The sequence below is a fragment of the Camarhynchus parvulus genome, chromosome 3 (assembly GCF_901933205.1).
Source record: "Camarhynchus parvulus chromosome 3, STF_HiC, whole genome shotgun sequence".
Taxonomy (NCBI): Eukaryota; Metazoa; Chordata; class Aves; order Passeriformes; family Thraupidae; genus Camarhynchus; species Camarhynchus parvulus.
In genome coordinates, this window is record NC_044573.1 from 37,003,782 (window position 1) to 37,030,560 (window position 26,779).

Genomic DNA, 26,779 nt, shown 5'->3' on the forward strand with positions numbered 1-26,779 from the left:
TTAATTTTTCAGCAATCTTTGAAACTATTTGTCATTATTTTTAAACATACTTTTTATTGGCATAAACCAGTTTGATTTCAGCTTGATTTATAATGACCATTTAATTGTGTATTATTTTCCTAGTGCAGCTCTTAAAAAGCTGTTTCCATTCACAAGTACACTGAAAAGAACAAAAAACTTATGCATAAAAAGTAATGTGCCACTATAATTTGAAAATATTCACCTCATTCACATTCACCTGCCTCCACTAAAAGATTTATAACATGTCTAAACCAGAAACTGATGAATTCATCAGCGTCTGCAACATTTTGATCATAATCAATAATATATTTTTACCCCTTAAATGGGTTTTCAATTAAAGTACATTTTTTTAAAAGTAATTTTATTTTTGTCATAAAAATATTTTCTCTGCAGACTAACAGCATTAACTAATTTCATACCAGGTGCTGTGTTGTAAAGGACAATAACCTGCACAGCCAAACAAAGATAATACTGTACTTAATGAAAAACATAAAATTCATTGTGCTGTTTCACAGGTTAAATATTACAAAGTAAAACATTTCTTAGATAAATAAGTACAAGTGTAAAGATCAAGTACCATTGCACAAGTTTACAAGTTCATTATCCCACAATGAAGAATCTAAGGACAGCAAGAGAACATCAGTGTTAGGCTAATTCAGGCTGGCCTGGCTCCCACAAATTCACTTTTGAACTTTCTCTTAGCTCTCAAGAGAACCCAGGACAAGACAGCCCAGAAGCTTCCACAGAAAGTTAGCTGTAAAAGATTTCTTGGATGGAAGAGTATGCCAGGAGCAGCAGAAATGGAGCAGACCATCAGCAGTCTCTCATCAAATGATATTAAATGACACTATCAGGACTTCCTTTAAGTTTTATTTCTGTGGAAGCTGGTGCATACTAGGCTAGGACTTGATGTAGGAAGCTAAAGTAGAGAATGTTTTAAAGGAAAACTTATTTGTACAGCTACACAGCAAGACCTTTTGGATATAAGAAATAGAAACAAAATTTAATAGTGTGGAGTAAGATGAATGAGCAAATATATATGAAATCATGCTAAACCAGAGGGGTTTGTGGTCCATTGAACAAATACTCCTGCTGTAGAAAGTGAATTAAATCAAGTGGTGTGATCTGATTATCTTCAAGGATTATTTGTCATGGGCAAACTACTGGTTCAGGTAGGAACAGACTGTTACCCTTCAACTAAGTGGCAGTTATTGATCTTTGCTGGCACAGCCTCATTGTTACATGGCTTCACTGTTATGGAGAGGCTGCTGGCTTAATGTCTGTCAGTCTGGGAAATACAAGTAGCCCTTCCTTAGGAAAGATAAAGGGAGGTAATTTCAGGGTCTTTCATCTTTTACAGAGCTCTACTGCTCAGAAGCCAGAGAGTGTATTTTCTTTGTCTATGGCAATTAACTAAATCTTGAACTTCACACAATTTTAATGGATGGATAATATACCTAGAAATAGGAGAAAATTTCAAGCACTGCTGTTAGCAACGTAAATACAACTTCACCCAGACCCATCATCCTGTACCAGGACAGAGCCCTCCGAGTAAGGAAAGGAGAGGGTGCTTACAGGAGAGAATAGGGAACTCTTTGAAACTCCTTGAGTTTTGGTGTCACTTCTGAGAACTTTCTTAATTGAATGGAAAAACAATTGCATAGAATTTGAAAAGAAACAAAAAAGGGTTCTGTAGCTTTAAGAACAGAGAAAAGCCTTGCACTCTTGTTCAGGGGGCTGCTTTACATAAATCTTCAGGAAGTCTCTGACAGGCGGTATCCTGGACAGAAATCAGATAGCTATTTCTCAGGCTCAAGTATCCAGCTTGTTTTGAGGCAAATCTCAAGACAAATACACCACGAGCTATAAATCAGAGAACTATACCAGATGCAAGCAAAAATGAAGCTACAGAAGCTGAGAAACAAGTACATGATCCCACTGCTCTTTCCACTGCTTTTGTCAAAAAATGTTTGCCAGTTTCACAGTTCTATACATGATTTGAAAACTGAAAGTTACGATTGGTAGTTGTCTTGGAAATTTCACTCCATTCAGCTTTCCTGCAGGGAGGGAGCTGTAGCTTAGAATCAATAAGCTTCTCTTTATATTTGGAAGCTGGTCCTGAAAAGCTTCTTCACACAAGAAATTCCTCTTCCCACAGTAAACAGCCAAATAGGTATGAATGCAGTCATAAATTATCATTGCAGAACAGCAAACACACAAATGTTGATCAATTAATGTAGAGTGAAATCTTGTTTTACATCCCCCTTAGTGGAGCAGGTTAATTCCAGGGATTCACCATTCTGAATATCCTCCATCACTTTACACATCCACCTAGGCTCTTTGGTGCTGTGCATTTAAGGCCCAGCTGGGAGATCCAAACGTACAAGGACATCTGAGTGACTTTGTGAGGCTCAGTGGATGTGGCAGGGGAGTCAGGCTCCTCGGAGAGGAGTGACAGCAGATGCCCTCCAGGAGCTACAAACCGCGCGTCATCCCGGACTGCCACGCCGGGAACAGCTCTGGACTCAAGGAAAAGAGCTGACAGGCAGCAGCCATGGTTTCAGCTGTTTCCTTCAGATCTCTCCCAGCAGGTGTCACTACGATGTAGCATTGCTATAAAATCTTCAAGTAACAAACTTTAAAGTAGCGTGTTCCTTTTTCCCCCAACTGGCAAAGTACCTCTGTAGACTCATTATGTAAAACGTGAATAGTCGGCAACAATGAGCTTTGTGATGAGAGGGTGGGGAAAACTGTTAGCTGTGTATCATTTCCACTTCCATACAGCTGATTTTCTTCTTATAAATTGTTATACCTCTGAAAGAGATATCTTTAATGAAGTGGTTAATTTAATGCAATGCTCAGCATTCTCTTCTTTACAGTAATGTACACAGATGGCTGTATTCCAAACTCCATTCATCTATTTCAAATTGTTATAAAATGGCTGTTGAATTCTATTCTTTGGAGAGATAAAATATATTTGTAATAAACAACAAAATTTTCTAGCAGCTGGTTCTGAAAATTAAGAAAAAAACAAACCAACACAATGAGGGGAAAAGATTTCCAAAGCAGTCTCCATGCAGACTCTGACTGTCCTACCACCCAGCGATTCTGCAGGCATTCAGACACCTCAGTGTAATGTCTCAAAAATCAATAGCAATTTATTCTCTCTTTGGACCCCAAGCAACAAAAGTAAATAATACTGTCACCTGCGGTCTCCCTTCAGAACATGGTCACAAAACAGTCTTGCTACTATACCACAACCCTCCAGGGCTCTTTATCTATGCTGGCTTTGCAGATTGTATTGGCTTTCACAAGGGAGAAACACACAAGACAGCAACAAAAAGGGGTCAAGTTCCTGTACTCTGACCACCCAGGCTGCTGAACTGGAATTAAGAAAAAGGTTTGGCACCTGTCTTACTTCAGTTTCAACTACATTAATTTTATTAAACTGGGAAAAAGAAAAGAAAAAATAAAATAAAAGAAACAGCAAACTGAAAAAGGAATATTAGAATGATGTTTTCTCATGCAATAAAAGGGAAGTCCTAGAGGAAAAAATGGTAACGTTTGCATCACTCCTAAATTAATTTCTTAATAATTGGAGGCTTTGAAATTCACATTCTTTACAATGCTACTGAACATATGTTAGAATATTCAAAGTGATCCAGAATATTGACAGAGTTTTCAAAATCACCATAATTTGTAACCAATATTAAGGAATCAATTTCCATCTCATTATAAGACAACCAGTTTCTTTTAACTGCTCGCAGCATGAGGTATATCATCATCACAGGGACCTCACAAAATTTCAAACACATGACATAAAGATATGCTTACTTAACTTCTAGTGACCCTGTATGTGTATGTACAACAGACTCTTGTCTTTCCATGGAACATTATTTAAATATGCTTGTATTTTTTGCATATTAAATTGTCTTTGTTGCTGCATGTGTGTAAAGCCTATAAGACATAGAAATTGTCTCCACCACTACCAATTCTGTTGCTTCTTAGAAATACTGATTGTTGTGCGTTTGTATATAATAAGTTCAGGATGCGTCACTGGCTCATACAGGCATCACATCCTGATTTAAAGCAGTCCACCCTTTCTTTTGTGGCTGTTTATATCAATGAGCACAAAGACAGGGCATGGGCTGAATGCAAAGAAGGAAGTGGAGCTTAAGAGAAAAAAAATGACATTCTATTCCAGTTTTCAACATGGACAGTAATTCCATGAAGTAATTTCCCACTATAAAATGATAAAATGCTAAAACTTAAAAGCACAATACAAATACGTGTATTTAATGGGTCTCGTAATAACTCCCATTACAAGCCAGGGCAGAATTATAATTTCTTTCAATAGGGGAAAATTAGTAAAAAAAATGGAAAATTCCAAAATATTTTAGGTTAATATCTTTGGAGAAAGAAAAATCTGCATGGATTTTACATGACCACATGAGAAGAAATGAGGAGATACTAAGACTGTTTATTTACACAAGATAAACACTTCTCTAATCAAAGGCATTCTGAACAATGTTACAAGAAACTCTGGTAAAACATTAGAAGATTTATGTATTAATTATTTTAGAAATCAGGTGCAAAATGAAGAAAACCCAATAGCCACTAATGTCAAAGAAAAGCAACAAAACAAACTGAATTTTATATTGAGTTATAAACAGAATGAAAAAGTCTACAAAGATTTAATTAATTCCTTCTACTATAAGCCTCATCCACAATGAATGGAAAGTCTACCATTGTAAGAACCAAATTTAGAGTAGAGCAAAGACTGCCTCAACAGCAGATTAATATTCAATCATTTCATTAAAAACTGTATAACTTTTAAATTAATATTTAATAACCACATCAGTATCTGAAGTCAGACTGCTGCATGGCTGGATATACATTCAATCCTATGCAGACTCTTACTAGCCCCTTAAAAAAAAAACCAAAAACTTACAGGTTAAAAAGATATTTTTATCTTTAATTTTACAAGAGCTAAACAGCATATGACTCAATAAAGCAACAGCAAAAATCAGGAGTGCTTCTCTACTGTTCCCTTTGTATCTCCCAAGAAGAGCATTTAATTTAAGTTGCTATTTACTCATTTTTCATTTGCAATTCTCTGCAGGCATCTGTAAATCCAGTGTTAACTACACCTAGTACTGGGAAAACCAAATAGAAATTTCTGAGACAGGCTCAAATAATTTCAGAAATTCTTCTGTGGCTTTGAAGCATCTCCCAGAAAAGCTCTGACAAGTAGTACAGGATTCTACTGTGTTTAAAGGAACAACTCCTAGCTTGCCTCAGAAGCAGAGCAGCCAGCTGGTTAAGGGAGGTGATTCTCCCCATCTACTCCACTCTGACAAGATCCCTCCTGGAGTACTGCATCCAGTTTCTGGGTTTTCCAACATTGGAAGAATGTGACCTGCCGGACCAAGTCCAAAAGAGAGCCATGAAGATGATTAAGAGGCTCAGGAGAACCTCTGAGAGAGTTGGGAATGCTCAGACTGGAAAACAGAAGGCTCCAGGGAAACTTTACAGCACCTTCCATTACCTAATGGGGAAATTGTTAAGTAGATCACATGTCTTAGATAACTAGTTTTGACTGCTTATCAGTTTATACCAAATAAATATTTGCAATCTAAACACAAAAATTTTTAGAAGACATTACTTTGCACTTCATTAAAAAGTGAAATTGACTGGCTAGGACAGCATGCTTGCTTCCAGGCTTTTCCATCTCTTTTCTTAAAATCTTGGTATATGAATTTGCCTCCAAATGAGAGCAAATCACATAACTGGGAAGCCTGAAAATACAGGATAAAATTATCAAGAGAAGGCAGCATTTTATCACAAATTTGAGCACTCAATGAGATTTTTGAAAATGCAACACATTCTAAAAGCCTTAGCTTTTTATAATCCTGGAGTATGTTAACCAGCATAACTTATAAATTTGGGGAAACATTAGTTTGAAGGCTAATACTCCAAACTCAAGACTCACCAACTGAGGTCCCCTCAGCAAGGTGCAATGCACACAGAGACCCCAAATTCTCTGCTTGTACTTTTGACACTGTTGGTGTATATCCTTCTGAACAGCACTTGAGATTTCATTATACACTTCTGACACTTTAAAACTACTTTTCTCCTGAAGTTTGACACACAGCTCCATAACCATTCCAGTGACAAAAAAAAGAGTTCACAGCCAGAATTCTTAGAGTAGGGGTATTTTTTTTATTTTTCAAGTTTAAAAAAGAAAAATGTATCAAATCCAGCTACTTATGCCTTTCTTTGCATGACACTAAAATGACACTTACAGATGTGGCTTTGTGGCTTATGGCTGAGCATAAGCAGACTGCATATTGTAACCAAGCTGCATAGGACAGTTCATTATTTAGATTGCCTGTTGTTTCCTATTGAATGACCTTGATTCAATTCCTTTTCTCTTTATTGGGTTTTAAGTATACAGAAAGAAATATTCCAATAACAAAATATTAAAAGCAAATAAAGCCAGTTTCAAGGAGTGATGGAATGATTAGGAGAAATTCCACTACCATGGTGTTTATCATCAAAGACAAGATCATATACACCAATTTCAAATCAGATTTCAACAGGACGCAACAAGGTAGGCACAGTCTGAGACAATAAGGAGAAATTACAGTGCCACATTGAATGGAAACTGAATGAGACAGAAGCTCTGCAGAAACAAACTAAAATTTATTCTAAGTCTATCCTGGAATTGTAGTACAACAAAAAAAAATTAATATACCCATGTTTTTAAAAATAGTTTTTTCTTCCCTTATTTGGCATCATACATACTTACCTATTCAAAAGCAGGTACTGTTTAAGTGATTCAGACTTCAACAAAGAGGTTAGTAACAAACTCATTTACACTTACACTCTTACTATTCTTACAACTTAACAACTATGAATTTCCTTAATAAATAAGGAAACTTAACTAAAGATGTTTACCTACATGCACCATGCTTAAGAAAAAGTGTCTTTGGTTGTAACATGTTCTGCAGCTTATATTCACTTATATATTTCACACTGCACATTCAATTTAATTTTCTACATTTACCCTTATCAGTGTGTGAAGATGCTCCAATCAATCCCAAATTAATAGATTCTGTTTCAAATAAGCAGGGTACATTTAACCAATATATTATGAAGGGTAACCAGACTGATTTTATTTGCTGAAGTACACGAATTTTATTGACCTCACTGTCTTGATTTCTCTCAGGCCTTACTCTGAGGCTATAGCAGATTTGTTTCAGCAACAAGACAAAGGTACAATCTAATTCACTTTCCAGATTGCGAACATGACTGTCCAAAGCACACATGTAATTATATTCTTATCTTGCAACAACGTATGTTTTAGAAACACTTTTTTTAGCAGAAACCTCTGATTTGATACGAACAGTGCTTTTTTCTTAAAAAGAAAGTGAAGCTAATATTTGCCTTTAAACATTGCTATTTTACAATTTATTCAATTAAAACAACATTAACCTATAAAAACAATACCCAATTTTAATGTGCTCTCTGCTTTAATACACTCTTACACCAAATGTTACAGCAACTAAGACGTTTCAGCATTTTTCACCTCTTTGAAAATCTAAAAGCTGTTTATATTTGTATAGTTGTAGCATTTCCCCTCACTGAAATCAATACAACTACTCAAGAAAAGCACACAGGTACATGACGTTAGCTGCATTTGAAAGAATACAATCTTATAGTCATAAGTTATTCTTCAGTGTTTTGGCATAAAGAGACAAACATACCTAATTTTGCAGTTCTTCTCAAATCTTTTGACTATGAAACACATAACACAAAAGAAATCTGCCATCCCAAACCCAAGGGAAACCATATAATGAAAAGACCCATAACAAAATAAATACATAGTCTTAAAATAATAGTTATTGAAGAAAGAAACAAAATTCACAATCCAAAGGATTCTCCAGTGGGACAATTCCATCTCTCCTGCCATCATCACAGACAAATACTTTTAAGATTAGTCCCTTAACAAAGGCTGTGGTGTTGAGCTATTCCAGCCCATCTCCGAGCTCGTCTTTGGCCAGAAGCTCCCTGCCTACTTAGAATCTGGGCAACAGAGATGAATATGTGCCAGCTTTACAACTACTGCATTTCAGTGTAACATATTACCTAGAAACCAATTTTTAATGTTCTGGAATATTAGACTCTGAACTTGAAAAGAATCTAAACAGTTGCAGCTTAAGTAACAGTTTTCTGCTGTAACTGGGAAACCTCAGAAAGAACTCAAACTAAACCAAACAGCAACTTGTGAAAAAAGCAAATGCAGTGGAGTTGTATAGAATAGTTCATATACCTGAAAGTTCATGTATCTTTACTAAAGAAAAATTTAGTACAATGAAAAGAAAATCCTAAACGGTGCCCAAACCGTAGTGTTTCCCTTAACACCAACACAGGGTAACTTTTTTTCTTAAATGAGAGTTTTTACTGTTTGAAGTATTGTTGATTTATGTGTTAGAAGTTTAATCACATTTGTAAATGGAGGAGTAATGTGAAAAAATTGAATATAGCTTTTGAAACTTAGAAGCTGTAATATACTGTAAAAACAGACAGAATAGAAATCCCAGCAAAGCTAGATATATTATAAAATGACTGCTCACTCTCTAAGAAATATACCTATTTCTAATATATGTATAAACTACACCATATTATCAAAATTTAAGTAGCTTAAGAAGAAGTGTAAGTTTTTGCTGCAGTAAAATCAAAATTTGATTCACAACATTTATGTAACAATAGCTTACAGTCAAGAGCCATTATAAATGACATTAACTAATGCACACAACGTGAAACATTCAGCATTTTATGAGAAAATTAAACAGATTTTGGACAAACTTGCACTGCTAAGATGGTTACTGCCCAGTACCAACTCTACTGCAGGTGAGGCAGCAGCCACCAAGAGGTAGATAGTGCTGAACACACAAACTCTTTAATTATACTTTTTAGGGACCAGCCAAATTAAAGTTGGATATTAAAGATCATTATGCTTTTAAGTTAAACAGTGAAGTGGCAAATCATTAAAAAGAAATTAAAAATATGGAAATATTGCCAAATATTAATAAAGGTATGAAAAAGCTCATTTTATTAAACAGTCATTTCAAAAGTAATATTCTAGAGATAAAAATTCATTATTAGGTCTTCAAAATGGCAACAAATTTTGTGCATTTCATCAATTCTACAATTCTTCATGCACTTACTGTTTTCCAACTTACTGGTTGGAATTAAGACATTAGTGGTTTTTAAAAATTATTGAGGGCTAAACAGTGATGCACAAAATGATACATTCCCAAGTCACCTTTTCCCCCCTTTAGTGTGAACAGGTAGAAATATGTTTTTGATGCTTCCAGTGTCAAGATCAGGTGAACTGAATAGTTTTACAGAGTACATTACTCCAACTCCTTAAGGGGCTATAAAATCACATTCAACTCGGCTTTTTATTAATAATTCATGGCAACTTCCTTAGTTCACTACAGGGGCATCACTCCTAGGGCATCATTCCTATTGAAATAACATAACAGGGAAAGTCAGATAAACAGTGCTACCATCAAAATGAGAAGCCACCTACCATGAACCCAGGGACTCTAAAAGCCCTAAAGAATTTAAATCCTTACAATTTTCAGGCTAAATCTGGAATTCCACATTCCTTTCTAAAAGTTGATGTTAATTTAACAGATAAGTAAAACTAAGAAAATTTTGTCTATCTAATGAAATTTGCTTTATCTGCAGATTTGAAATGTCACATTTCCATTCATTTAGCTATATGGCATAAGAGCTATTTATGCTGTCATTACTCTGAAATAGACCCTTTTAACAAGAATATTTTACTTCAATTAAGGATTAAACTAAGTATATCCCATTAAAGATATCTCTGATGCAAAAATATTATGATTTGGAATTGGAACACTTTTAGCTATAGTAAAAAATACCTACTAATAAAGCAGTTACTGCCACCAATTATGATACATAAAGACCACAAGACTTCATTCTTCATGGTCACATAATAGATGGTTCTTACAGAATTATGTCATGTATTACTAACATTTGGATTTCAATGCACATGGCTAACTAAGATGGACAGATTCAGGAAAAAATGGCCTTCAATATAAATACATTAGGATAGGGACTACATACTCATTTTGTAATTTACTCAATGGAACAAAATTAGCTTTGATGCATCAGTAAACCACTATGGAAAAAGCAGCTCTATCCTTACAAACTTAATTAATTCTGGTGTAGAAAGAAAGGAAGTCCACTTCAAAAGCTTAGTCTGCTCTCTGAGTAAAATAATGCCCTATGCACAAAAATGCTAGTTGTATGAAAATTCAAAATCTATCTTTAAGTTTTAAAGCAGCAAGAGAACACAGTGTTTTAACTGCTTTGTCCCTGCCTCCCCAAACCACATTTTGGTATTAAGAATAAGGTATTAGTGAGTGGCTTGTTGTAATTTGCAGTCAGTTTCCAACACAGATAAAAAGCTTGAAAAGACAAAGCCTCAGAGGTGCATGGGCCTAAGTGGTTCACTGCCGTACTTTCAAAACAGAAGGAAGGAGGCAGTCTTTGTATCTGCATCATCATTCCATAGATATATTATCTCCATACTTTTAAAGACAAATTTTAGATGAATTGGTCCTGATAATGTTGGGGAAAATAAAAGGTCTCTCTCTCTCTGTCTCTCTCTCTCCCCCTCCCTCCTCAGTAACATAATAGCCCAGGAAGGTTGTATTTTCTGACATAAACACCAAGGATAAAAGAACTTCGTTGCTGTCTTATGGAGGAAACACTTGAGAAGCCTTGTAAAAGTCACTTGTTTCCTCTAAGATAGTTGTTTTTTAAATCCAGCTGGAAACCAATAGAAGTGATCCAAACTTTCCTTCTAAGAAATCAGCATTGTCTTATTTGACTGCAACATCACTGTTAACAGTCTGATTTCTTTAGCAACAACACACAGCAAGTAGATATGCACAACAGTTTCATGTAGATTAAATGAACAAGAAACCATACATTTTGACTTTTTTATCATAATGCCCCCTTTGCACAATTGGCAAAGTAAATTAAAAGTCTCCCTGTGCACAGTCCCTTATCCTCAAAGGGTTGCCTCTTTTAATTCATGTATAGAACTAAACTAAATTTCAAAAGCTTTATTCACATGAAATCAACTATCACATTTTTTATATGTTGCAATTTTATCCTAAATTGGTTTATAACCCACTCTCTGCTTTCCTAGTTCAGGAAACTGATTATATGAACAGTTCTAAAATAACACATGTGAAATGAATCAGGAATTGACACTAAATACTCATTGCACACAGTGTTACACAAGGACAGCTTAGGTTCTTACCAGAATTACAGCAATAGTTGTACTATTACCCATTGAGAGTGCTTAATTTTTTTCAATTTTATTTACATTAAAAAGAACTACTGACTTCTTAATATTGAAAAATCAGGAATGGACAGCATATGTTGCAACTGTTGTCACTGACAGAAGAAAGTAAGGAAATTCCAGGCTTTCAGAAATGGAGTACAACATGAGAAACATTTTAAGTCTGTCACCAAATAAAATTGATACCACAAACAAGGATTATTTGTAGTATTTGAGTGTTACTTGGCATTTTTAATGTAAAACTCTGCACAACTGAAAATAAAAAAACGAAACATCAAAGATGTATTCATGACACAATTTTAAGAAGCCAGTATGCCAAAACAACATGCTCACTTTAGTGCAAGTTACATGACTTTCCATCAGAATATTACCCAAGAATTCAAAATCTCTGCAAAAGGGACAGTATATTAATACTGCAAATATTAACTTATTTGATGTAATATTACAATAACTGTATAGTTTTAAGTACAATTTTAAAGTATCTGAAGCTTATTTTTAAATGTGGAATTATTTTTGTTGCCATATCTATAACAAAAAACAGCAAATTTAATCCTGAGCCTAATTCAGAGGTGCAACTTCATAATTCCTAAGCAGAGTCACACCCATAGTAAAATCAGCTGGTGTTAAGTATATGTGACTCAATAATTCTCAGGTACAAATGGGCACATAAATTTATGAGCTGAGGAAGCTGAATTTGGACAGCACAGGTAGACTTTAGGAGCAGTGCTAGGATCAGCTGTGTGACTGATTGATTTTAGTATATGTTACTTAAGTCCTGTATTTATTTGAGGAACAAGACAACAGAAAAAGCTCCAGAAGCACTTCTCCTGAGCTTCAGGTGTTTTATGAGATTGATGTGGTCAAAGCACCATTCCATACTTGAAAATTTTGAGTTTTAACGTTATTTCAGAGCAGCACTCTACTTTTATAAGGCTGTAATGTGTTTTCATTTTACCTGTACTGAAAAAAAAAAGGATAACAGCAGGAAAGCAGCTATTGTAAGAAAGGGAGGCATAAAATGTAAACATAGTGCAACAAAGAAGCAAATGAAAAAACTCTCCTTTTCCTTTATTAGAAATAAGGGAAACAGATTGTGCTCATCTTGCTTTAGGGCCAAGAGTCTCAGTGTATGGAATTCAGCCAGGCTCCAGCACACAGCTCACTATGGAGTTTTGCTGTGTTAAAAAGTAAACCAGATGGGATATTTGCTTCCAACAAGATAATTCTAATGGAAATTGTTAGAAGTACTGTAAAAGAAACTTTTCAGCTTCATCTGCTATTTCATTGTGTATAATAAGGGCAGGTAGAATGAAAAGTAGACTATGAAAACAAACGACAAAAATTTAAAAATTCAAAACATTAATCATTAACCAAGTTTTGAATTTATGTGCCTCAGAACACCAACTGCTTACATAAAGCACACATCAGGCTAAAGCCAAACCTCAAACAGTAGCAAAGGTAGTGAATAAAATATTCTAAAATTATGTAAAGTGTGTAAAAAAGAATCAACTTAAAGGTTAGCCTATAGCTTCATACAGCTTGAAGAAAAAATATGAAGCAAGTCAACAGACCAATACACCAGGGCCTTGTGAGACCTAAGACTGTTAGGTCTCAGACTGTTTTTGTTCAGGAGCATTAAGATAACACCTCCTGTTCTTAAAAGACCCCATATTTTCCAGATGAGCTACAAAAAAAAAAAAAAAAAAAAAAGAAGATAGATGAGGTATAGTTCTACAGTTACAGGTTTTGACGACTTCTTGTACATCTAAGTATTTCTAAAGAACTGTGCCCGAACTGTGCTAGAGCAAATGAAAGAACTAGGTTTTTTGTTGTTGGGTTGGTTTTTTTTGCTTTTGCTGTTGTTGCATCAATATCTTAGACTGTAGCCCTGAACTGTTCCTGGCAGTAAACAGCTATTTCAATACAAGGTACACCCATTTCATCACAGCAACTAATTCACTCTTAAAGAAAGATAACAGGCAATTAGGGCAATATTTTGTAAACAAAGTAGCTTAGACACAAACAGGACCCATTACTTCTGAGAAATAGGGTCAGTTATATAGAGAGAGAAGCTCATGCTTGAATTGTCCCAATCCAGTCTGCCAAGTAGAGGTACCTACCACTAAAAATTTACTGTTAAAATGGCAGGATGTGTTTTCTTTTTTTTAAATCTTGCTCTCAGACTAAGCACTGCTCTAAACTGCCCTTTTCCTCTTCAGGAACTGGTCTATGCCAGACTTAAGAAATTCTCCTCAGGCTTTGACTTTGTCCTACCATGTTGCTTCAATCAGCCAGAAAGCAGATTGGAATGAAATTGATATGACTGGATAAAAGAAAATCAAATTTTTTCAACATTTAGTTTCAGTAATCTAATTATGAAGCTTTTAGTAATAGTGTAATTACTTTGAAGTTCTGAACATATGTTTCCACTGAGACTATTCCACAGAGGACACTGTATCAGAAAAGGGAAAAAATGTAAACATAAATGTACCAAAAATATTTCAGCTCATCAAAAAAAAATAAAATTGAAAGGAGAACCATATGCCAGAGACGCAATATGATGTCCAATATGAGCCACTTTTATTTGTATCATGAACAGTCCTTTAGTTTAATACCAATGAAGAAAATGGAAAATAATTTTTCCATTACATCAAAGTACACTACCAAAACGTTACTGGATTGGCACATATAAAAAAAATGAAAATACACATGTAAAATTATTATGACAAAAAGCAGCTGACCACTATTCCTTGAACTTTGAGGGTCTAAATGCTTCTTCTGATGGAAAGGATGTCTTAGAGAAATAACTCACACAATGGGCCTAAAAAAGCCCAGGCATCTCAGCTTTTTGTGATTCTTATTCTTATGAATTTAGCTAAATACCCTTAGCTCTATACACTGAAAGTTATTAAATCTGAAGTACTAGATCTGACACAAAACAGTTTTATTGGCTAAATTTAGGTTTTTTTTTAAAAAGGAATCAGTGAACTAAGGGGAAATTCACCACTGAGCAAGACATTTAGAAATGCTAAATAAGATATAAGAAACAGTAGTACAGACAGGAAGACATTGAAAAAAACAAAACAAAACAAAAACACAAACAAAAAAAAACCCCACCAAACAAATAAAAGGAAGTAGGGAAACTACATCATAATATAGAAAAGTTTGAGTTTTAACAAAACAGTACTCACACTGATCATCACAACACTGGTCAACAAAGCAAGAACATTTTTGTTACTGGAAAGACAACTTTGCTTTTCTTGTTTGTGGTTTTTATGTATCACAAACAATTTACAAATGCAAATGAATTTGCGTCAGTGCCCTTCTATGTCATCAACAGCAAGCTTAGTGCACAAGCCTACTTTTACACAATACACAAAACCCCACTCTCAGCAGAAAAACTAAAGCAAAAGAGGATGTCCAACTTTTGTGGCAACAGATACATTGTTCATACCGCCTTCACAAAAAACAGCACAATCAACAGCTTCTGATTGCAACTGCTCTCTAAAATGCTGTACTTTCATTTTCTACACATTAATACATTATAACCTTGCTGTCCTTTAAACTGCCATGTAATGACAAGCTCTTTCCTCAATTAGGATCCTCATTCATCTTTATCAGCTTCAGAAATTCTTAAACAATAAATCAACTTCTTAATGCCTTTCTTTTTTCTTTTCTTGGCCAAAGGGTCTAGGCTTAGAGCTTCAAGGTAAAAAGAAACTGTGTCTCCAAATCACAAGGGAATGTCAAAAGAAGAATAAAACCCATGGAATAAAACAAAGCACACACAATATTTTTCTTGTTTTCTTAACAACAGATCTATGCTATAGGGACAAATAATGCATAACGAAAGAACTTTTGACATATTCAGAAAATAAACACACAATCCCATAGGTCAGATTCCAAAATCAGGGTTAAAAAGGGAAGACATTAATAGCAAGGCACTTGTTGAAGATGTTCATTTGGTAACCACCTTCCTTTCATAATTTCAACTTAGCTCAAACCAGCCAAGAATAGAAAATCAAGTCTTCCTCAATAATCAGAACAGGAATACAGCCAAGAGGTATGGTAAAAACTGCAGGATCCAGACAATTTATTTTGGACATATGTCGCAGACTTCCTTTTTATGAAAAATCCTTTCTTAGGATTTTTCCTGCTGAAGCTGAGAATTTTCAGCCACAAGAAGTAAACAATAATTATCTGCTGCTGTAGAATGCAACAAGTGAGTCTGTGATTGGTCTCCTGTGGATGTTTGGATCCGGTGACCACTCACATCAGAGCTGGCTCTCGGTCTCTGTCAGAGCCAGCTGCCTTTGTTATCATTCTTTCTTTTCTATTCTTAGCTTAGCTAGCTTCTGAGGAAACCTTTCCTTCTATTTCTTTTTAGTATAGTTATAATGTAATATATATATATAATAAAATAATAAATCAAGCCTTCTGAACATGGAGTCAACGTTCTCGTCTCTTCCCCAATTCAGGAGCCCTTGTGACCACTATCACAGACATATTTAATGGACAATGATCCATCATACCTTTTAGATATGTGTATCTCATTGTCATTGTATTCCCTATTTCAAAGGTAAATGGAGAAGAAAATACTGACATATAATATTATAAATTCAGAGATCATCAGAGGTCACGAAAGCTTTTGAATAGTTTTAGAGTCAGAGTTTTAAAATTTCCATCATTGAAATTGCTAGCATGAATAGAGGTGTTATATGCTGCAAACAGCCTCAAACAGTTCTGAAGTCCAAGAGAAAGCTTTTGCCATTAAAAAAAACCAAACTACTTAGAAATAAAAAAACAGGAAAACAGTTAGCAGAGTTAATTTCTCTGAAGCACATAATTTATGGTGCCACTGTTTTGGAAAGCATTGTGATATATGGAGAAGAAATTGTTGATGACTTTACAGCTTATCCATTATAGGCATGTAGTCACTGTAAAAAAGACACCACATAAAGCCACCATGTGTACTTAATGCATCATAATTGTGACAAGTTATTTATGCAATCTTTTGTCTGAATTAATGAGAAATCATTAATAAAACTGCCTTGTTTAAGAAAATATGCATGTTTATCAGCACGAATACCAGCTACCACTGCACAAATTGCTCAAGGGCATGAAATAAAAGGCAGTTTTATGATTAATTCTTCATTTATTTTGACCCTTAAGATCGCGATCATAAAATTTAATATTTGAGTGATAGCTGGAGAACTTAAATGATTCTTTGTCTCTTGTCATCTTAAGAGAATTTGGAATATCATGGCAAATATTTCAGTTATTTCCATACGCCTCAAAAACCAGCTTTGATGCTACAATTTCTCCTGGGTCAAGCTTTAACAATACCAATGTAGACATGAACATGCTGATTAAGAAAAGAGATGAAACACAAGAGCTACTGCTTAAAAGCCAGTTTAGTACAATCAGGCAGGTTTCAGTCTGCTTCAAAAAGTGCACAATAATTCTTTCTCCATCTTGTCCAGCCTCAAGAATAGAAACAGGCAAAAGGGTACTGATGCATTTTTGTACATCAGATAAACCTGATGGATTTTTATCCTTATTTTGTAAGGTCATCCATCGTTCCGCTCCTTTAGCACTGATCAAAATTCAGAAGGACTGGGAGAGACCTGAACAACAACATTTGGAAACTGAAAAATTATAAGAATATTATAGATTTTACGAAACATATTAAAATTTAGTTACTTATGATTAGAAGTCCTCATAAAGCACAAACATTTGCAAGATGCCCCACCCACACTGCAGTTCAGAAAGAAGAAATTGGGTTGCGAAACAACCAAGTAAAGCAGTAAAGCTTGCCAACGAATTATCTCCAAGGTGGAAACAGATTGTAGTGGCTTTCTGTGAATTCTGGCTATATAGTTGCCCCTCTCGTACATTACTTTTTTTTTCTTCTTTTAATGGAAAACTTCATATATCACTGGCTGCATTTTGTGTTAGAAGCTGATTTTCAGTCCAACAATACTTATATCCAGTACATAGCAACAACAACAATTGACTGAAAATACTTAATTTATCTATTTTGCATAAACCTGTCTGGCAAAGTAACAAACTTCCCACTAATGATTTCATTCTCCTTTGGGCTTCTCCTAAATATAGCAACTTGGAAAATCTGCACCACTCTCAGTATTGTTTGCTCCTGTGGCCAGACCATTTATACAACTGCGAGTTCCATGACACAGGGTGTGGTAGCCCAACAAACTTATTTCAGTTAATGGGGATACATGTGTTTCCAAATAAGAAAACTACTCTACCTCTTGAAGCAATGTTATCACAACAGAAGAAAATATTGTCTTTAGCTTTAAATGTATCTACCAAGGACATGTTTTACTTTGGCAAGGACTCTTAATGAGTAGCGTTTGCTGTTACGCTGTCCAAAATATTTTTTTTTTCAATTTCCATATTTTGTTAGCAAAGGCCTTTTCCTAGTTGTTTCTCAAAATGAGTGTAATTTGAAACTCTTAACTTCGTTCTCATCGCACAGATAGGCTGGACAAAAGCATCGGGCATTGGATTCTCTATTTACACATTACATGCAAGTAAGCATGGGCAATAATTTAAAGAAACTGCCACATCAATTTTCTGTAGCGCCCTCTCTGAAAAATTCAAAACACTGCATCAGAATATCCTTAGCCCCTGCTTAGTTAGTCTCCAGTGTCTTGATATTATAATACTGTTATTTTGCCATCATTAAAAAGAAAAAAAATCGACCAAAAATACCAAATAAGCAAAAAGACACACCGTACTTTTCCTCCCCCTTACTACCCGTCTTCCAAAAAGAAACCCAAGCAAAAATTCTTCTCACCTCCCTTCATGGAAACAACAAAATCCAGAATACTTATGCGTATCTAGCAAAACTCAGCTGTCTTTTGAAGATATCTTACTTCAAATGATAGTAACTTTATAACACCTTGCTGACAGAGTAATAACAAAGCATTTTGTAGGAAAATAATCATTAACACATAATTCCAGTAAAACAAAAACTGTTTCATGATGCAATTCTGTTCAGGCAGTCCAATACAGTGACCGTAGGAGAAGGGAAAAAGGCTCAAAACAAACTGAGCAAAACAGGTCATGTATTTGAAATGCAAGTAGCCTTTGATATTCTGAGATTTAGGTTTTGTTTAATCAAACTAACTATCAGCCAGATTATTCCACATGCTTGTGAGCTACAACTTGAGCTATAACTCCAGTATTGTAGTCCAACTATCCATAGCATTAGAACACCAAAATGCCAACAGAAGAAAAAAATACCCAAAATTGCAGCATGGGATCAAAATATCTAGGTACAAAACTTCTAAACTATTTTTCCTTTGGTTGCTACATTAGTACCATTATTATAATAGTACCACGCATATAAATATATTCTGGGAAATTCTGAAAGGGTTTATTCTTATTTTGCTTCCTCAAGGTTATTTTCATATCAATGAGAAATACTGATGTAGAAAGTAGATTACTAACACACTGAAAAAGGGTGCAACACAGAGTGATCGGTCACCCAGATAGCTAAAACTTTCACCCAGGCTCCCATTCTCCCTTAACTTGATTACTGCTGGATGAATCATATTTCACTGTCAAAGCCCTTCGCAACCTGTCGCTAGCACCACCTTCATCTCTCATTCACCACAGAAATGCTGAACTGCCGCTGTTAACTACATAGAGCCCATCTTCTACATTACGGCCTTCTCCTGGGTTTTTTGCTTTTTGAGAGATATTTTCTGCTTAAGGCTTAGGGCCTTCTCCTTGGTTTTTTGCTTTTTGAGAGATATTTTCTGAAAAATTCCACAAAGCTGTCCCAGGATCGTCCCTCAAAATCAGTTTTATTTTTTTATTTTCCCCCCCCAGAACAGGTGTTCAAGAATGTGACATTATTGCCAGAGCTGCTGACTAGGAAATAGATCAGCCAATGCAACTGCAGTTTTTCACTTCCATTCCAGTAACAGCAGTTTTCAGCTGATCCAATGTAAACAAATAAATTAAATAAATAAACTTTAAAAACCCACCTCAAACAACTCCCCAAGCCTCCCATGTCCCTAAGTAAGTAGAGCTATGACAAGCTATGCCACTTAACTAGCTCAGTCCAGATTCAAATTACCATTTAAGGAACCTGAATGTGCACAACCTGGTCTGTGAGAAATGAAGAGAAAAAAGAAAGGAGATTGAAAATAAAAAAAAAAATTAAAGGAATTATCATGTGTACAACTACATTATGGCATTAACTTATGAGAACATAAGACATTTCTATAGGTATGAAACTGTGAAACATTTTGGAAAATATACCATGTGTTTCATAGGAAAATTCTTTTGAATACTCAGGTTAAAAAAATGGGCAGATTATCTCACCCTTGCCCTACTGCGCCAATTTTTGTTACGGCATTCCCAGTTTGCACATGTTTAGAGGAGAGTTTTCAGAAATTCTCAAAGCAGGATATCAGACTAGGTCTCCATGTCACATACTTTGAAGAAAATTATTTTATTTTGGGGTGGTGGGGGAGGGTGTCATGATTTTGGCTGGGATAGAGTTAATTCAACTTAGAAGCTGGTACAATACTGCATCTCAAATTTAGTATGAGAATAATGTTGGTACTGATGTTTCAGTTGCTGCTAAATAGCGCTTAGCCCAAATCAAGGACTTTTCAGTTTTCCATGCTCTGTCAGCGAGGATGTGCATAAGAAACTGGAAGAGTGTGGCCAGGAGACAGCTGACTCAAACTGGCCACAGGGATATTCCACACCACTAATCGTGCCCAGTAGATAAACTGGTGAGAGTTGGTCTGGAGGATGGGCTGGGCATTGGCCAGTAAGCAATTTTATTCTGCATCCCTTGTTTCTCTTGGGTTTTATTCCTCTCTCTCCTTTTCATTGATATTATCATCATCATTAGCATTATCAGTATTTTCATTACTCTGTTTCAATTATTAAACTGTTCTTATTTTGCCCGCAATTCTCCTCCCCACCCTGCCGCTAGGCAGAGGAGGAGAGGGTGAGCCAGTGGCTGTGTGCTACTTAGTTGCCAGCTGGGGTTAAACCAGGGCAGGTTCCAACTCATGTAAAGCTGTTTTTAAATTTGCAACTAATTGGTCTGTACATTTCATAATCAATATTCACAAACGTTTCCCTCTGCCACAGTGAAAATTATCATTCCTCAGTCATATAACATTTATATTTATGAGCAGTAAGTAAATATTTAGATTTCAGCATGAAGCTAGAGGCATCAGCTCTGTAACCACATGGGCAGTCCCTTAGGTACACTCAACTTACTTTTCTGAAGCATTCAAAAACAAACACACACTGCAGTTCTGCAAACACATGTATTTTATATAGTACAGCAATACCTCAGATCAGCAGATGACATTGCAAAATAAAAACAGTGGAATACCTGACCTTCTGTGCTTTCCTTAAGCCAAGCCTTCAATTTAAAATGTCCTCTACTATGTAAGAAAAAAGTAACTCAAATGACAAAGTCCTGTAAGGAAAATTCCACAACTAGGAAGAGATCATTTGAATTAATATATATACAGAGTGAAAATACTTGACAACTGTTTATAATCTTCTTTTTAGCTTTAGCAAAGGTGAAAGAACATTAGCTATAAACCTCCAATCATATACTGCTAATAAAAAAATGAATGCCTGAAAGACCCACAGAATTCTTGGAAACTTTTGAGATGTTCAGTTTAAAAACAATATGTATTTTCACAACAAAATGCACGGTTTTCAACTTGATCAGATCTTGAGTAGACAGCAACTATGACACCAATACTGATGAAGAAACAGCAAGCCTGAGGACAGCAAAGAGTTGCTAAAATGCATGTGCATTTTATAGGTTTTACTTTAAATAATTCTCAAAACGGAGAAAATCAAAGGAAGATAAAATGTGTAATAAACAGGAAGGTTACAAAACGGATCCCGTAATTTTGAACTCCCCAGGTATGGATTAATCTTTCAAGGAATAGAAGAAAACCCACTGCTGAAACAACCGAGTCACGCTTCGCACCAGCACTGGATGGGTGCAGAAAGCAGCTCAAGGACCAAAGGGTCGCACTCCCAACACCACGAGGTGTCAAAAGTTTCTTCTTTTTCAGATCGCCACCAGGTACCACGCCGGACTAATAACACGTATATATGCTGGCAAGGCCAAAAAAAGTTCGCAGATCGCACAAACCTTGCCGAGAAGCATTTACAATCGATATACTGAGAAAGAATAGAAAGCGATTTAAAAATGACCTCAGTCACAATGCCTGGCCAGACTTTTTGCCCCTCTCCCGTGGGGGTAAAACAGGAGGGCAGTGACCCCTCCCAGCACTTTGGTCCCCGCGGGTCCCGCACGGCCCCGCCGCGGTTTAACCAGCGGCCGCAGACCGAGGGCACCCCCAGCTCGCCCCCGCCCTGCCGAGGCACCAGGGGGAACGGGCGGGGACCCAGAGGAAGCGAAGGGAGCCGGGGCCAGCCCCCGCCGCCCCCAGGGCCGCAGACGCGGCAGCAGAGGCGACAACAGCGGCGGCAGCAGTGCGGAGGCCGGAAGGGAAGGGGCGGGGAGGAAAGGGCGGATCCTTATCCGGGCTCGCCCCGCTCCCTGCCGCGCTCACTCACCGATCATGGCGGCGGCCGCGGGCACGCGGAAGGAAAGCGGCGACGCGTGCACGCGCGCGCACGTGCGGGCCGCACCCACCGCTCCAGCACTTCCCCTGCAGCCGCCCTGGGGGGGGTCGCGCAACTGCGGGCGGGGTGGGCCGGTGCTGAACGCGCATGCGCCTCAGCGAGGGAGGTGGAGGCGCACGCTGGGCTCTATGGGTAGCGTAGTTCCTGGCCAGTTCACACCCGCACACGCTCTTCTCACGTCATTGCCTCACATTTCCCGCACGCGCCGCTAATGACTTTCTCGTTAATTGCTGTCCGCCGCCCCGGTGTACGGTGCACCGGGGGTAGGTACAGCTGTGCGGGACCGGGCGGTGCTGACGGGGTTATCTGTGATTCCCGTCCCGCTTCCCCGGCGGGTTGTTTACGCGTTGCCTGGCGACGGCGGCGTGGCCGGGGGACCGCGCGTGGCGGAAGGTGCCCAACGGAGCCCGAGAGGGACCCGCAGGGTCGGAGCTGCAGGGGAGGCAGCGCCGGGCGGGCGGGCGGGGGCGAGCACTCCCCGGGGGACAAGGACATCAGGTGGTGATGAGGGGCTGGACACGGCGGAGTGGGGGGGACGAGCTGGGGTGATGCAGAAGGGGACTTGAGGCGGGGGCGAGGGGCAGGCAGAGGGGCCTGTGAGGGGCAGGGAAGGCGGAGGACGGCTGTGTGAGGGTGTCGCTGGATGTGGAGGGAGCAAAGCTGCACCTGCTGCCTGCTCTAACTCGCCGGCCACGGGACGCTGATGTTCGCTTGTTTTTTCCAGTCCGTTATTTGCATCTGGTCCGTCGTGGGCGCCGGTGGGGAAATGGTAATGGAGGAGGGACGTCCGGGCCCCTCAAAACCCGCCGGTGACAGGCGGCCCCAGCAGCGGGAGAAGAAGGAGAAGAAGCAGGACAAGCAACAGCCCTGCGAGGGTTTCAGTATTAAAGCCATGATGAAAAACAGCGTGGTATGTTTGCTGCTAGCATAGAGGTGATAGTAATTAACTCAACTTGTTCTAGAGGCATAGCAAGTTAGAGCTGTGGATAAAACATGTCAGGAAGGTGTGCAAGTTGCTAATACCTTATCTGGAGTTTGCTGGTTGCTGAAATTAACCTCAGGCTTTGCAGAAGTATTACCACAAGGTAGCTCTCTGTGCCTGTGAGAGTCGTGATGCTTTCGCCAAGCACTTTAATTTGGTGCCACAATTTTTTGTTTTGTTTTTTTTTGTTTTTTTTTGTTTGTTTTTTTTTTTTTTTTTTTTTTTTTTTGTTTGGGTTTTTTTGTTTGTTTTTTTTTTTATGGTTTTGTATTGGCAGCGCACAGCCTGTTAAACTGACAGCCTATGGAATTGTGTGTAAGGCTTCCTGCCTCCCACTTAACAAAATGCTGTCAAGTGGTAGTGCAGTATTTCTCAAAAGTTTTAGTACACTGGCATAGTGTATGAAATTGATGTGAATGTCACATAGGATGGTCACATAGGAGAGCTGGAAAATAGATTAATAGATTTTTTTAAACAAGCTTGGAAAGTAATGAAAAGCTTCCACACTATCTAGGAGAATACTAAACAAACAAACATTAGTTCTCCAGCTTGTAGTTCAAAGACGGAGAAATTGATCCAACAAGTAACAGTCACAATTTCTAATGAATTTGAAGGCTTGGGAGTTAAAATAGTAGTATAAAGGCCCTAGAAATCTCTTTATACTGTTTTATTTGTATACCTTTATCAGAGTTTAGGAGTTAAAAAGCTTCAACTAGTACAGAGTACAGATATTCAACATGTGACTGGATGAGGTAGTATTACCATAGGTCTCTGCCTAAACTCCTGGATTGTATTCTTCATTTGGACATAGTTCAAGGAGTTAGCAAAGGCTTGAATCCTCAAGGGTTTTTTTAAATCTATAGAGTATTCTAACAGCTGTTATGAAATACATTATTTCTCTTTGTTTTGCTGAAGTGGTCTTCCTGGTGCAGTCTCTCTGATCATGTTATCTGCAAGAACATCCTCTTAAAAACCCAAACAAGCATGTCTTTAAAGAAATTTTAAATAGAGTAAAAGTTACATACTTGAAAAACTTTCTCCTAATTAGTAAAACTACAACATATTTCACCTTACTTGGAAAAACACAAGGTGAACACAACCAAATAATCCCTTTGTTTTAAAGATTGTTTGATTTGTTTGTTTTTATTCTAGCAGTGCGTGGAATGAACTATAATACTTCAGCAACCTTTAGGGTTAATTTTTTTCATATGTTTCCTGTTTTCTGGAAAAATTCAAGTAATGGATATTTGCACATGGTTGTTTACACCTAGATATGTAAAAGACAATTTTGTCTAGAAGAATCAGCCATTTCAGTGGAGTTTGAGAAATACATATTTAATTTCAAAAAAGGATCTGTGACTTGTGAAAATAACTAACTATGAGTTTAATCAGAATTCAGGTTTTCTTTTAAATATTTATAGAATATTAACTTTTATGGCTGCATTCCTAACTTCCTAAACATGAACAGACCATTAAATCATGTGATACTGTCATTAAGCAACTGCATACAGGTAAATCTGCTGCCTTTGCAGCTACTCACAGAATAACAGATATTATTTTCTTTGGCATGGACATCTGGAAATCATCTAACCCAGCTTCCCACTTGAAGTGGGCCTGTCGCCAGCACCCAGATCAGGTCAATGATGGCTATTCCTAGCTAAACTGTAAAACCTCCCAACATCAGGGATTGCCTGACCTCTCTGAGCAACCTGTTTCATTTCTGTCCTGCTTGTTTGCCCCCTTGCCTTGCCTCTCAACCTGTCAGAGCTCAGGTTTACAGTGTTCTGACCTGCTGCACACGTTCTACTCATAACTGGGTTGGAAGCTCTGAAACTCTTAGTGGTCTTAAGAGATTCACAGTGCCAGGGCTATGTTTTGCAAGAGCTCCATCTGCGGTCAGGCAGACACCAGAATAATTTCCAGTTGGTGTGCAAATAAAGGAATATCTCACTGCCTTGCTGTCTGTGCAGAAGTGGGACTTCCTTTTTACTTTTCCAACTACCTTTTAATTGGAGCTTTAGATTTATTAAGTACTCACTTGTCAGAGGTTGACATCTTTGATGAAGTTCTCATGGAAGGCTTGGGAGTTGACTGGAGGGTTGAAAGCACAGCAGGAATATCTAGTTACAACATGGTAATTCTTTTTGTTAACAGCATGATAAGGCATAGGGTTAAACGTGTTTGGCATCTCCAGGTCAAACAATGAGGTATTGATTAATAGCCTTTGGTGCAAGCATGTAGTTAATCTTAAACTCTTAGTGTAGAGTCTTAACAGATTACCATTATGCATATATGACTGTAAATATTGTAGTAAGTGTTCCAGAATTCTTTTATGTTGCTTAGGCAAAGAGTGTTTTACTAAGCTGTTTTCATGAATGTTTCTGAATAAAGTCTACTTTCATAGTCAGTAGTAAGTGCAGAAATTAAGTAGATATAGTATTTAAGACTTTTCTCAGCTCTCACTAAATCCAAAACTTGCTTAGTGAAATGCAATGGTTAAATATTCACCTAAAAATGTTCCTGAACTGAATAAAGGGTTTAAGTTATTCCAAAACTGTAAATTTATATAGCCGTTTACTTTAAAAGCAAGGTTCAATAAAGGTCTTCTATAATAACAAGCTACATTTACATTTTAATTGTTTTGTCCTCCAGTGGAATCAAGACTGTTATGTGCTCTGATTTCAGAGGTACTGCATGTAGAATTAGGAACACAATTAAAAATTAATGTGTAGACTAGCCAGGAGAGAAGTGTCTGAACATGAATGTGGACAGCAGGAAGATATCTCGGTTCACTTCTGATCCTCTCTAGATGATATTTTCCTATTTTCTGCAACGAAAGAGAAGAGAATAAAGTGTTAGTGTCCCATTTTTTTGTAATGTCCCAGTGGTAAAAGCACTTTTTCAAGGGCAGGATCCATTTTAGTCCTTAAAGGAAACAGTAGAAAGATAATTCCTATCTATCTTCCCAGCTTTTACAAGATTACTATTACATTCATGTGTTCCATGACATCAGTCAGAAATTGCCTTCAGGAGCAGGCCACAGGGATAGAATGAGAACGTTTACTAGATGGCCTTAGAAAGAAAGGGATGCTAAAAATTGTTTCTGGACTTCTAAAACCAAAGCAGCTATTCAGCCTTAGAGAGTCTTAGCTATGTGTAGAGCACAACTTTCATCTCCTAAAAAAATGTAATTGCTCTTAAGAAGAAAAATTGTTATTTGTATTGTAGCTCTGGATTTTCATTCTTCTGTTCCACATTTAGTAGTCTGCAGTCTGTATGTGTGGGGATGAGTTCTCAATCTTTGTACTTTAAACACTTCTCTCAAGCCATTTTCAATAATGTGTGTTGTGAAGGGCTTTCTTACCCTTTACCATTTGATTATAACTCATAGGAAAAGTTTCATTTTAACTATGATGTGATTTGTTTATGTTCTGAATTTTGTGATTTGTCATTATATTTATATTCATCCACACTGCGTAACCAAGACTACCTTTGTTATTTAACTTGTAGCAGTCAAAGTTTCTGATTTGATTTTGGGGCTATGGGAAAGAATAGAAGAAAGAAGTTGTATCCTTTGATTATAACAGCTAATTTATTGGAAAAAGCAGTGTGTTTTGGGGCATATAGATGTCAAGTTAAAAGAGTGTTTTGATAAATATATATTGAGAAGTAGCACATCTATC

The 26,779-nt window shown here is 37.1% G+C and overlaps 2 protein-coding genes across 4 annotated transcripts in view; one reads left to right on the top strand and one right to left on the bottom strand.

The window, feature by feature from the left end:
- Positions 1-22,145, bottom strand: part of PRKN (parkin RBR E3 ubiquitin protein ligase) — a 674,960-nt gene extending 652,815 nt beyond the window's left edge. The window contains exon 1 of the mRNA XM_030945351.1: positions 22,046-22,145. Within this exon, the coding sequence (XP_030801211.1) occupies positions 22,046-22,052 (7 nt within the window). The 5' untranslated portion in view covers positions 22,053-22,145. The remainder of the gene's footprint in view (positions 1-22,045) is intronic.
- A 120-nt stretch (positions 22,146-22,265) lies between these two features.
- PACRG (parkin coregulated) overlaps positions 22,266-26,779 on the top strand; it is a 213,197-nt gene continuing 208,683 nt past the window's right edge. For 2 of the 3 annotated variants that reach the window (XM_030945612.1, XM_030945614.1), the window contains exon 1: positions 22,761-23,024. In XM_030945612.1, the coding sequence (XP_030801472.1) occupies positions 22,818-23,024 (207 nt within the window). In that variant the 5' untranslated portion in view covers positions 22,761-22,817. Of the gene's footprint in view, positions 22,378-22,760; positions 23,025-26,779 lie in introns of those variants that run through there. The other variant, XM_030945613.1, reaches the window with a different exon arrangement.